General features: G+C 41.6%; 1 protein-coding gene across 1 annotated transcript in view; it reads left to right on the forward strand.

Annotated features, from left to right (window-relative positions):
• Positions 1-14,226, forward strand: part of LOC123749975 (putative neural-cadherin 2) — a 248,062-nt gene that overhangs the window by 186,982 nt on the left and 46,854 nt on the right. The window contains exon 17 of the mRNA XM_069339741.1: positions 10,667-11,075. Coding sequence (XP_069195842.1) covers positions 10,667-11,075 — 409 coding nt within the window. The remainder of the gene's footprint in view (positions 1-10,666; positions 11,076-14,226) is intronic.

Here is a 14,226-nt window from a genome sequence, read left to right on the forward strand (position 1 = left end):
TGAAATGATAAAGCTAACCCATTTCATTATGTATGAGGTCAATTTTTTTTATTGGAGTTAAAATTAACGTAGATATATGACCGAACCTAACCAACCCTATCTAACCTAACCTAACCTATCTTTATAGGTTAGGTTTGGTTAGGTAGCCGAAAAAGTTAGGTTAGGTTAGGTTAGGCAGGTTAGGTAGTCGAAAAACAATTAATTCATGAAAACTTGGCTTATTAGGCAAATCGGGCCTTGCATAGTAGGCTGAGAAGTGCGTTCTGGCTACTAGGTACGACATATATATATATATATATATATATATATATATTTATATATATATATATATATATATATATATATATATATATATATATATATATATATATATATATATATATATATAGTTCTATTCAGTTGTGTATTTGTGAACTAAAGTCTTTGAAAATGTAATAAGTTTTACGAAACGCGCTCGTGTCGCGTCAGACTAGAAATAAAAATGAATTTTGGAGAATTGATTTTTGATTTACCTCCAACAGTGAAACGAAATGTACGAAAGATTGAGAAAATTCGTGTTAGAATTATTAATCTTACTTTTTCGGTCATATTTAAATATATATATATATATATATATATATATATATATATATATATATATATATATATGCGAACAAGCCTGAATGGTCCCCAGGACTATATGCGAATGAAAACTCACACCCCAGAAGTGACTCGAACCCATACTCCCAGAAGCAACGCAACTGGTAACTACAGGGCGCCTTAATCCGCTTGACCATCACGGCCGTCAAAAGGAAGTGATAGCCGAGGCTATTTGAGCCACTTCCCCGACGGCAACTCGGACGGTAATCTTGGGCATAGCATTTCACCAAATCACCTCATTCTTTGGGGCACACGTGAGGAACACAAATGCGAACAAGCCTGAATGGTCCCCAGGACTATATGCGAATGAAAACTCACACCCCAGAAGTGACTCGAACCCATACTCCCAGAAGCAACGCAACTGGTAACTACAGGGCGCCTTAATCCGCTTGACCATCACGGCCGTCAAAAGGAAGTGATAGCCGAGGCTATTTGAGCCACTTCCCCGACGGCAACTCGGACGGTAATCTTGGGCATAGCATTTCACCAAATCACCTCATTCTTTGGGGCACACGTGAGGAACACAAATGCGAACAAGCCTGAATGGTCCCCAGGACTATATGCGAATGAAAACTCACACCCCAGAAGTGACTCGAACCCATACTCCCAGAAGCAACGCAACTGGTAACTACAGGGCGCCTTAATCCGCTTGACCATCACGGCCGTCAAAAGGAAGTGATAGCCGAGGCTATTTGAGCCACTTCCCCGACGGCAACTCGGACGGTAATCTTGGGCATAGCATTTCACCAAATCACCTCATTCTTTGGGGCACACGTGAGGAACACAAATGCGAACAAGCCTGAATGGTCCCCAGGACTATATGCGAATGAAAACTCACACCCCAGAAGTGACTCGAACCCATACTCCCAGAAGCAACGCAACTGGTAACTACAGGGCGCCTTAATCCGCTTGACCATCACGGCCGTCAAAAGGAAGTGATAGCCGAGGCTATTTGAGCCACTTCCCCGACGGCAACTCGGACGGTAATCTTGGGCATAGCATTTCACCAAATCACCTCATTCTTTGGGGCACACGTGAGGAACACAAATGCGAACAAGCCTGAATGGTCCCCAGGACTATATGCGAATGAAAACTCACACCCCAGAAGTGACTCGAACCCATACTCCCAGAAGCAACGCAACTGGTAACTACAGGGCGCCTTAATCCGCTTGACCATCACGGCCGTCAAAAGGAAGTGATAGCCGAGGCTATTTGAGCCACTTCCCCGACGGCAACTCGGACGGTAATCTTGGGCATAGCATTTCACCAAATCACCTCATTCTTTGGGGCACACGTGAGGAACACAAATGCGAACAAGCCTGAATGGTCCCCAGGACTATATGCGAATGAAAACTCACACCCCAGAAGTGACTCGAACCCATACTCCCAGAAGCAACGCAACTGATTTGGTGAAATGCTATGCCCAAGATTACCGTCCGAGTTGCCGTCGGGGAAGTGGCTCAAATAGCCTCGGCTATCACTTCCTTTTGACGGCCGTGATGGTCAAGCGGATTAAGGCGCCCTGTAGTTACCAGTTGCGTTGCTTCTGGGAGTATGGGTTCGAGTCACTTCTGGGGTGTGAGTTTTCATTCGCATATAGTCCTGGGGACCATTCAGGCTTGTTCGCATTTGTGTTCCTCACGTGTGCCCCAAAGAATGAGGTGATTTGGTGAAATGCTATGCCCAAGATTACCGTCCGAGTTGCCGTCGGGGAAGTGGCTCAAATAGCCTCGGCTATCACTTCCTTTTGACGGCCGTGATGGTCAAGCGGATTAAGGCGCCCTGTAGTTACCAGTTGCGTTGCTTCTGGGAGTATGGGTTCGAGTCACTTCTGGGGTGTGAGTTTTCATTCGCATATAGTCCTGGGGACCATTCAGGCTTGTTCGCATTTGTGTTCCTCACGTGTGCCCCAAAGAATGAGGTGATTTGGTGAAATGCTATGCCCAAGATTACCGTCCGAGTTGCCGTCGGGGAAGTGGCTCAAATAGCCTCGGCTATCACTTCCTTTTGACGGCCGTGATGGTCAAGCGGATTAAGGCGCCCTGTAGTTACCAGTTGCGTTGCTTCTGGGAGTATGGGTTCGAGTCACTTCTGGGGTGTGAGTTTTCATTCGCATATAGTCCTGGGGACCATTCAGGCTTGTTCGCATTTGTGTTCCTCACGTGTGCCCCAAAGAATGAGGTGATTTGGTGAAATGCTATGCCCAAGATTACCGTCCGAGTTGCCGTCGGGGAAGTGGCTCAAATAGCCTCGGCTATCACTTCCTTTTGACGGCCGTGATGGTCAAGCGGATTAAGGCGCCCTGTAGTTACCAGTTGCGTTGCTTCTGGGAGTATGGGTTCGAGTCACTTCTGGGGTGTGAGTTTTCATTCGCATATAGTCCTGGGGACCATTCAGGCTTGTTCGCATTTGTGTTCCTCACGTGTGCCCCAAAGAATGAGGTGATTTGGTGAAATGCTATGCCCAAGATTACCGTCCGAGTTGCCGTCGGGGAAGTGGCTCAAATAGCCTCGGCTATCACTTCCTTTTGACGGCCGTGATGGTCAAGCGGATTAAGGCGCCCTGTAGTTACCAGTTGCGTTGCTTCTGGGAGTATGGGTTCGAGTCACTTCTGGGGTGTGAGTTTTCATTCGCATATAGTCCTGGGGACCATTCAGGCTTGTTCGCATTTGTGTTCCTCACGTGTGCCCCAAAGAATGAGGTGATTTGGTGAAATGCTATGCCCAAGATTACCGTCCGAGTTGCCGTCGGGGAAGTGGCTCAAATAGCCTCGGCTATCACTTCCTTTTGACGGCCGTGATGGTCAAGCGGATTAAGGCGCCCTGTAGTTACCAGTTGCGTTGCTTCTGGGAGTATGGGTTCGAGTCACTTCTGGGGTGTGAGTTTTCATTCGCATATAGTCCTGGGGACCATTCAGGCTTGTTCGCATTTGTGTTCCTCACGTGTGCCCCAAAGAATGAGGTGATTTGGTGAAATGCTATGCCCAAGATTACCGTCCGAGTTGCCGTCGGGGAAGTGGCTCAAATAGCCTCGGCTATCACTTCCTTTTGACGGCCGTGATGGTCAAGCGGATTAAGGCGCCCTGTAGTTACCAGTTGCGTTGCTTCTGGGAGTATGGGTTCGAGTCACTTCTGGGGTGTGAGTTTTCATTTTCATATATATATATATATATATATATATATATATATATATATATATATATATATATATATATATATATATATATATATATATATATATATATATATATATATATATATATATATATATATATATATATATATATATATATATAGTAGTAGTAGGCATCCTTCATTCTCGGGAGACTATGGAGTTGCGCCCTAGTTGTCAATCCTGGTGCAGCGTCTGGTGTGACTGATGAGGCCAATCCGAGAGTGGCAGTCCATCCCACACCGAGCACAAACGAAGTCCGATTCTGGTCTGTCTTCCTGGTTACCGGCTTTCCTTCTCTGTCTCTTTGCCTCCGATTCCTTGGCAAGTGACTCCTCGAACTTGGAGAGACCTCGTTGAACAGACTGCCTCCAGGCTGAACGGTCTGCAGCCAGTGTCTCCCATATAGCAAGATCGACGTCCATGGCTTTCAGGTCCCTTTTGCATACGTCTTTGTACCGTAGCTGGGGCTTGCCTACTGGACGCTTTCCCTGCCTCAGCTCTCCATACAGGAGATCCTTGGGGATCCTGCCGTCGCCCATTCGCACAACGTGCCCGAGCCAGCGCATTCGTCTCTGTTTCAGCAGAGACTATATATATATATATATATATATATATATATATATATATATATATATATATATATATATATATATATATATATATATGTCGTACCTAGTAGCCAGAACACACTTCTCGGCCTACAATGCAAGGCCCGAATTGCCTAATAGGCCAAGTGATATTCTTTATTTCAAGAAATTGTTTCCAATTGGTTTATTTGAATTATTATTATTATACTATCAAAAGAACATAAATTATTGACCTAGTTATGTTAGTTTGGGTTAGGTTAAGATCGGTTAGGTTAAGTTAGGTAGGGTTGGTTAGGTTCGGTCATATATCTAAGTTAGTTTTAACTCAAATTTAAACAAATTAACTTATACATAATGAAATAGCCCGATATATCGTTTCATAAGAAAAAAATTTGAAAAATATATAAATTAAGGAAAACTTGGCTTATTAGGCAAATCGGGCCTTGCATAGAAGGCCGAGTACGACGTTCTGGCTACTAGGTACAACATATATATATATATATATATATATATATATATATATATATATATATATATATATATATATATATATATATATATAGTTCTATTCAGTTGTGTATTTGTGAACTAAAGTCTTTGAAAATGTAATAAGTTTTACGAAACGCGCTCGTGTCGCGTCAGACTAGAAATAAAAATGAATTTTGGAGAATTGATTTTTGATTTACCTCCAACAGTGAAACGAAATGTACGAAAGATTGAGAAAATTCGTGTTAGAATTATTAATCTTACTTTTTCGGTCATATTTAAATATATATATATATATATATATATATATATATATATATATATATATATATATATATATATATATATATATATATATATATATATATATATATATATATATATATATAGTAGTAGTAGGCATCCTTCATTCTCGGGAGACTATGGAGTTGCGCCCTAGTTGTCAATCCTGGTGCAGCGTCTGGTGTGACTGATGTGGCCAATCCGAGAGTGGCAGTCCATCCCACACCGAGCACAAACGAAGTCCGATTCTGGTCTGTCTTCCTGGTTACCGGCTTTCCTTCTCTGTCTCTTTGCCTCCGATTCCTTGGCAAGTGACTCCTCGAACTTGGAGAGACCTCGTTGAACAGACTGCCTCCAGGCTGAACGGTCTGCAGCCAGTGTCTCCCATATAGCAAGATCGACGTCCATGGCTTTCAGGTCCCTTTTGCATACGTCTTTGTACCGTAGCTGGGGCTTGCCTACTGGACGCTTTCCCTGCCTCAGCTCTCCATACAGGAGATCCTTGGGGATCCTGCCGTCGCCCATTCGCACAACGTGCCCGAGCCAGCGCATTCGTCTGTGTTTCAGCAGAGACTATATATATATATATATATATAGATATATATATATATATATATATATATATATATATATATATATATATATATATATATATATATATATATATATATATATATATATATATATATATATATATATATATATATATATATATATATATATATATATATATATATAGGGTAAGGCAGGTTCTAGTCAATAACCTGCCTTACCCTACTCTGTAGGGTAAGGCAGGTTCTAGTCAATAACGGCTTCTCCAATGGTTTCATCGAAGACATCATAAGAAGGAAAGTGAAAAGCCATGCAACCTCCGAAGAGACAACTAACACAACACCTATACCCCCTATTAGACTATTTTACAGGAACTTCTTTTCCACAGCTCATAAAACAGAGGAAAGGGTCCTGAAAGATATTGTTAATAGAAACGTTATCCCTACAGACAAAAATCAGAGGATACAACTGACGATTTACTATAAAACCAGAAAAACGGCCAGCCTACTCATGAGAAACTCTCCAGACACGAAACAGAACGCTTTAAAAGAGACTAACGTCGTCTATGCCTTCAAATGCCCACTTGGGGACTGTAAGCTCCAAAAAACCCAGTATATAGGCAAGACAACAACATCTCTTTCTAGGCGTTTAACGATGCATAAACAACAGGGCTCCATTAAGGAACATATAATCTCTTCCCATAACCAAACCATCGCCAGAGAAATCCTAGTAAACAACACAGAAATCATCGATAGATACAGCGATAGCAGGCGGCTTGACGTTTGCGAGGCACTACACATCAAGAAGTCAACACCAGCAATCAACAGCCAATTATTGCACAACTATATTCTACCCACCTCAAGACTCCGCTCCAATATAGAAGCATCAAGAAATATGGACCAATAGGCTTTCTACAAACACTTCTATTCAATATCCATTGTTTCGTGTTCTGTCTTGTGTTGATACTTTTAATACCCTATTAATATCCTCTAATGCCACATCATCCTTCCCACCTCACTCAAATGTAATGCCACATCACCCTTCCCACCTCACTCAAATGTAGATATAAAATCAGGGAAATGCAAGTTCTAATCAGTTGTGTATTTGTGAAGTCTTTGAAAATGTAATAAGTTTTACGAAACGCGCCCGTGTCGCGTCAGACTAGAAATAAAAATGAATTTTGGAGAAGTGATTTTTGATTTACCTCCAACAGTGAAGCATAATGTACGAATGATTGAGAAAATTCGTGTTAGAATTATTAATCTTACTTTTTCGGTCATATTTAATAAAATATGTCTACAGGAAAGACTGCTACCAAAATATACTAATGTTAAAGTGCACGACCCAGCAGCAAGGAATCAAGCCTTCACGATAAAATATCGCCAGGATCTGATTCGTGATCAGATATACAAGGCAGAGAATGAAATCAAAGACAAAAAAACGCAACTACTTCATGCTACAAACGAGTGGAGAAATAGCAACATCGACCATAGTATCCGTACCCGCATTGAACAACACCTCGACATCCTCACAGACCAACATCACCTCAGCACTGAAACAAGGATTATCAAGAAACTAACAACATTATATGGAGGACCTATGGCAATTCCACGACCAAGAGATGGCTTCCTGAACCTTGCAGGAATTAACCTCACTGAGGACCAAGTCACTCTCCTAAATCTGGGCATAAACTGTCATGTTATGTCCAGACCGAGTGAAATGGCCCGGAAAGTGGAGTTGGAAATTCTGTTGGACGACATATTCGACCTCGAGACACAAAAGAAGGTCACTACCAAAGATACCTTACAAGCAGAACTTATTGCAGAAGGAGGAAAGAATCGAGGCAACTACAGAAGCACCATACTGTCCCCCGAGCTTAGAGCGGCAGCTAAAAGCCTTCGTGAGAACAAGGAGATAGTTGTCAGGAGAGGTGACAAGTCGCCAATATATGTCATTCTTAAAAAAGACGAATATCTGGCGAAAATGAACATCATACTCTCTGACCAAACTAAGTTCCAAAGGGTAACGAAGGACACTACAGCCGAATTAAAAGCAAAGGTCAACAAACTGATCGAAACTGTGAACGCCAAGAAATCCGGACTCCACCTGCCAAAGATCATTGGGGAATATAAACCTGGATATGCGTATGGAAATGTCAAGACGCACAAGCCTGGAAACCCACTTCGGCCAATCATTAGCCAGATACCCACACCCACGTACAGATTGGCAAAGCGACTCAATGGCCTGCTGACTCCTTATGTTCCTTGCGCCTTCAGCCTGAAGTCTCCAAAGGAATTTGTGGACTTACTGCGGGGCGCACGGGCCACAGGGATAAGAGCCTCGTTGGACGTAGAATCGCTGTTTACCAACGTACCTGTGGACGAGACAATCGGAATGATAGCCGACAGAGTGTATCGTGATCCAGCCTGTACTCCTCTTGACATGCCAGAAAGTATTCTGAGGAAACTACTCCAAGCTTGTACTAAAGAGGCACCCTTCTTGAGCCCGGATGGGCATATGTATAAGCAAGTAGATGGGGTCGCTATGGGTTCTCCCCTAGGTGTCCTGTTTGCAAACTTCTACATGGGTACCATCGAGCAAAAAGTCTTAGTCGACATGAACTTGAAACCGGCCATATACTGCAGGTATGTTGACGACATTTTTACACAGGTACCTGATGTCAGACATCTGCAGGAGCTGAAGGAGGCATTTGAGCAGAGTTCCGTGCTGCGTTTCACTTACGAGACGGAAAAGGATGGGAAGCTGCCTTTTCTAGATGTAACAGTCATGGAAAAGGGCGGAGGTTTCCACACTGCAGTCTACACAAAGGAAACAAACATAGGAATGTGCCTAAATGCCAACAGCGACTGCCCTGACAGGTACAAGAGGAGTGTTGTTAACGCATACGTCGACCGTGCTCTCAGCCACAGCTCAGAATGGAAGCAAGTCGACGAAGAACTCTGTAGGGTAAGGCAGGTTCTAGTCAATAACGGCTTCTCCAATGGTTTCATCGAAGACATCATAAGAAGGAAAGTGAAAAGCCATGCAACCTCCGAAGAGACAACTAACACAACACCTATACCCCCTATTAGACTATTTTACAGGAACTTCTTTTCCACAGCTCATAAAACAGAGGAAAGGGTCCTGAAAGATATTGTTAATAGAAACGTTATCCCTACAGACAAAAATCAGAGGATACAACTGACGATTTACTATAAAACCAGAAAAACGGCCAGCCTACTCATGAGAAACTCTCCAGACACGAAACAGAACGCTTTAAAAGAGACTAACGTCGTCTATGCCTTCAAATGCCCACTTGGGGACTGTAAGCTCCAAAAAACCCAGTATATAGGCAAGACAACAACATCTCTTTCTAGGCGTTTAACGATGCATAAACAACAGGGCTCCATTAAGGAACATATAATCTCTTCCCATAACCAAACCATCGCCAGAGAAATCCTAGTAAACAACACAGAAATCATCGATAGATACAGCGATAGCAGGCGGCTTGACGTTTGCGAGGCACTACACATCAAGAAGTCAACACCAGCAATCAACAGCCAATTATTGCACAACTATATTCTACCCACCTCAAGACTCCGCTCCAATATAGAAGCATCAAGAAATATGGACCAATAGGCTTTCTACAAACACTTCTATTCAATATCCATTGTTTCGTGTTCTGTCTTGTGTTGATACTTTTAATACCCTATTAATATCCTCTAATGCCACATCATCCTTCCCACCTCACTCAAATGTAATGCCACATCACCCTTCCCACCTCACTCAAATGTAGATATAAAATCAGGGAAATGCAAGTTCTAATCAGTTGTGTATTTGTGAAGTCTTTGAAAATGTAATAAGTTTTACGAAACGCGCCCGTGTCGCGTCAGACTAGAAATAAAAATGAATTTTGGAGAAGTGATTTTTGATTTACCTCCAACAGTGAAGCATAATGTACGAAAGATTGAGAAAATTCGTGTTAGAATTATTAATCTTACTTTTTCGGTCATATTTAATAAAATATATATATATATATATATATATATATATATATATATATATATATATATATATATATATATATATATATATATATATATATATATATGTCGTACCTAGTAGCCAGAACTCACTTCTCAGCCTACTATGCATGGCCCGATTTGCCTAATAAGCCTAGTTTTCATGAATTAATGTTTTTTCGACAACCTAACCTACCTAACCTAACCTAACCTAACGTTTTCGGCTACCTAACCTAACCTAACCTATAAAGATAGGTTAGGTTAGGTTAGGTAGGGTTGGTTAGGTTCGGTCATATATCTACGTTAATTTTAACTCCAATAAAAAAAAATTAACCTCATACATAATGAAATGGGTAGCTTTATCATTTCATAAGAAAAAAATTAGAGAAAATATATTAATTCAGTAAAACTTGGCTTATTAGGCAAATCGGGCCTCGCATAGTAGGCTGAGAAGTGAGTTCTGGCTACTAGGTACGACATATATATATATATATATATATATATATATATATATATATATATATATAGTAACAATTATGCAATTATTGATATATTAGGTAAAATATTTTATTTATTCATGTTCGTTTATTGAGACAACCCAACACACAAATTACTGCACATGTGCTTGACAAGGTCAATTTTAACTGCCAGCTGCTCAGGCTACACTGGTTGAAGGCCCTTAAACATTCATAACTTGGCCGAGACTCCCAATAACACGGATTTGTGTCCTAGTTTGGTGAAGTTTGGCAAACAAAAACTTAAAGGAGTCAATTGTTAGGATTACACAGAGGTCCAGGTTAACTGAGCCCTGATTAGCGAGCTCCTTAGTCTGGTGTTGGACTAGAATTTAACAATTAGGAATATTTATCTGCAGAGCATTGTGAGGTTATTTCCTGGGTTCTTTTTGGACGATACGTTCCTCAGATGCATCTGTCCTCACGGCACCTGGGGTTCTCGCTGTAAAGTGATCGTTAGGCACTTCGAGGACGACGGTGGAGGGTCAGACTTGGGAACTAGTGAAGACGAGGTGGTTACAGTGGGCGCATGGGCGTGGGTGCCGCCCATCCCGCCTTGTGCAGAAGTCCACCTGAGTCTGGAGGTGCTGACCAGATCCATTGCGGCCACGCTGCTGTACTCAGGACCGGACCAGGGGGCACCAACACCAGGGACCGAAGAGAACACCGCTAGGGACCTGTTGCTGCTGGAGCTGCGTCAGGGCCGTCCGTCTCTCCTGCTGGACCTGGGGGGCGGCCCTGTCACCCTCGACCTCAACGCCTCCTACTCCCTGGCAGACAACACCTGGCACAGGATCGACCTTATATGGAAAGACGAGGTGAGGAGTGAGGATGTAGAGCAGAGACTTTGGACTATAGGTATTGATTTTGAAATCCAAATGATTGTTGTGACCAATATCGTTGCGACTTCCATTGTAGTGGTAAATATTATCATTATTTCATATCATTCATTATCATAACAAATCTCATGTTGTTAATCACCTGACTAGTGTCGACAGGTCACGATAATGTTAAAAATGTGTGATACCCAGATTCAAATGTGTGGGACAGCCCACACAATTAAGCAAAAACAAGGAAGGAATCCAAGTAATTTGAGGCATTCTTCCAAGAAGAGGAGTTGGAAAGTTCTTGTTAGGACACTTAGTGTCAATTACTGACTACATTAATATTGCATAGTCAAGGCATTTATTTATTGATACTTGCTACTCCTATGCATTCAAGACAATAACCTGCAGTGGTTTAAACAGTATTAATGTCTTTGAGTCAGGATAGATTCTAAACATATATTCAACAAGAATTCAATATCTAAAGGAGAAAACAAAATCTAAAATAAATTCAACCACGGGTTCCCATTTACAAGTGTGAGACAGTGTCAAGAATGTTTGACTTAAATGCCGTTCGTCCAGTAGTTGATTACGTAGCGTCTGCCTTCTTGCCTAATTCTGCCTTATTTCTCCAAACCAATAATCATAGGTTGACGTTATTCAAAACGATGCAATGGGTCATAACTGGGCTCTTAAATGGAAATTAAAAATATAATTACAATATATAAGCATATATATATATATATATATATATATATATATATATATATATATATATATATATATATATATATATATATATATATATATATATATATATATATATATATATATATGTCGTACCTAATAGCCAGAACGCACTTATCGGCCTACTATGCAAGGCCCGATTTGCGTAATAAGCCAAGTTTTCCTGAATTAATATATTTTCTCTAATTTTTTTCTTATGAAATGATAAATCAAACCATTTCATTATGTATGAGGTCAATTTTTTTTATTGGAGTTTAAATTAACGTAGATATATGACCAAACCTAACCAACCCTACCTAACCTAACCTAACCTATCTTTATAGGTTAGGTTAGGTTAGGTAGCCGAAAAAGTTAGGTTAGGTTAGGTTAGGTAGGTTAGGTAGTCGAAAACCAATTAATTCATGAAAACTTGGCTTATTAGGCAAATCGGGCCTTGCATAGTAGGCTGAGAAGTGAGTTCTGGCTACTAGGTACGACATATATATATATATATATATATATATATATATATATATATATATATATATATATGTCGTACCTAGTAACCAGAACGCACGTCTCAGCCTACTATGCAAGGCTCGATTTGCCTAATAAGCCAAGTTTTCATGAATTAATATATTTTCTCTAATTTTTTCTTATGAAATGATAAAGCTACCCATTTCATTATGTATGAGGTCAATTATTTGTTATTGGAGTTAAAATTAACGTAGATATATGACCGAACCTAACCAACCCTACCTAACCTAACCTAACCTATCTTTATAGGTTAGGTTAGGTTAGGTTAGGTAGCCGAAAAAGTTAGGTTAGGTTAGGTAGGTTAGTAGTCGAAAAACAATTAATTCATGAAAACTTGGCTTATTAGGCAAAATGGGCCTTGCATAGTAGGCTGAGAAGTGCGTTCTGGCTACTAGGTACGACATATATATATATATATATATATATATATATATATATATATATATATATATATATATATATATATATATATATATATATGAATGAAAACTCACACCCCAGAAGTGACTCGAACCCATACTCCCAGGAGCAACGCAACTGGTAACTACAGGGCGCCGTAATCCACTTGACCATCACGGCCGTCAAAAGGAAGTGATAGCCATGGCTATTTGAGCCACTTCCCCGACGGCAACTCGGATGGTAATCTTGGGCATAGCATTTCACCAAATCACCTCATTCTTTGGGGCACCCCTGAGGAACACAAATGCGAACAAGCCTGAATGGTCCCCAGGACTATATGTGAATGAAAACTCACACCCCAGAAGTGACTCGAACCCATACTCCCAGGAGCAATGCAACTGGTAACTACAAGGCGCCTTAATCCACTTGACCATCACGGCCGTCAAAAAGAAGTGATAGCCAAGGCTATTTGAGCCACTTCCCCGACGGCAACTCGGATGGTAATCTTGGGCATAGCATTTCACAAAATCACCTCATTCTTTGGGGTCCAAATCCACCAAATCACCTCATTCCTATCACTTCCTTTTGACGGCCGTGATGGTCAAGTGGATTAAGGAGCCCTGTAGTTACCAGTTGCGTTGCTCCTGGGAGTATGGGTTCGAGTCACTTCTGGGGTGTGAGTTTTCATTTGCATATAGTCCTGGGGACCATTCAGGCTTGTTCGCATTTGTGTTCCTCACGTGTGCCCCAAAGAATGAGGTGATTTGGTGAAATGCTATGCCCAAGATTACCATCCGAGTTGCCATCGGGGAAGTGGCTCAAATAGCCTTGGCTATCACTTCCTTTTGACGGCCGTGATGGTCAAGTGGATTAAGGCGCCCTGTGGTTACCAGTTGCGTTGCTCCTGGGAGTATGGGTTTGAGTCACTTCTGGAGTTTGAGTTTTCATTCGCATATAGTCCTGGGGACCTTTCAGGCTTGTTCGCATTTGTGTTCCTCACGTGTGCCCCAAAGAATGAGGTGATTTGGTGAAATGCTATGCCCAAGATTACCATCCGAGTTACCGTCGGGGAAGTGGCTCAAATAGCCTTGGCTATCACTTCCTTTTGACGGCCGTGATGGTCAAGTGGATTAAAGCGCCCTGTAGTTACCAGTTGCGTTGCTCCTGGGAGTATGGGTTCAAGTCACTTCTGGGGTGTGAGTTTTCATTCGCATATAGTCCTGGGGACCATTCAGGCTTGTTCGCATTTGTGTTCCTCACGTGTGCCCCAAAGAATGAGGTGATTTGGTGAAATGCTATGCCCAAGATTACCATCCGAGTTGCCGTCGGGGAAGTGGCTCAAATAGCCTTGGCTATCACTTCCTTTTGACGGCTGTGATGGTCAAGTGGATTAAGGCGCCCTGTAGTTACCAGTTGCGTTGCTCCTGAGAGTATGGGTTCGAGTCACTTCTGGGGTGTGAGTTTTCATTCGCATATAGTCCTG

Source organism: Procambarus clarkii, chromosome 42 (genome assembly GCF_040958095.1).
Source record: "Procambarus clarkii isolate CNS0578487 chromosome 42, FALCON_Pclarkii_2.0, whole genome shotgun sequence".
NCBI classification, from domain to species: Eukaryota; Metazoa; Arthropoda; class Malacostraca; order Decapoda; family Cambaridae; genus Procambarus; species Procambarus clarkii.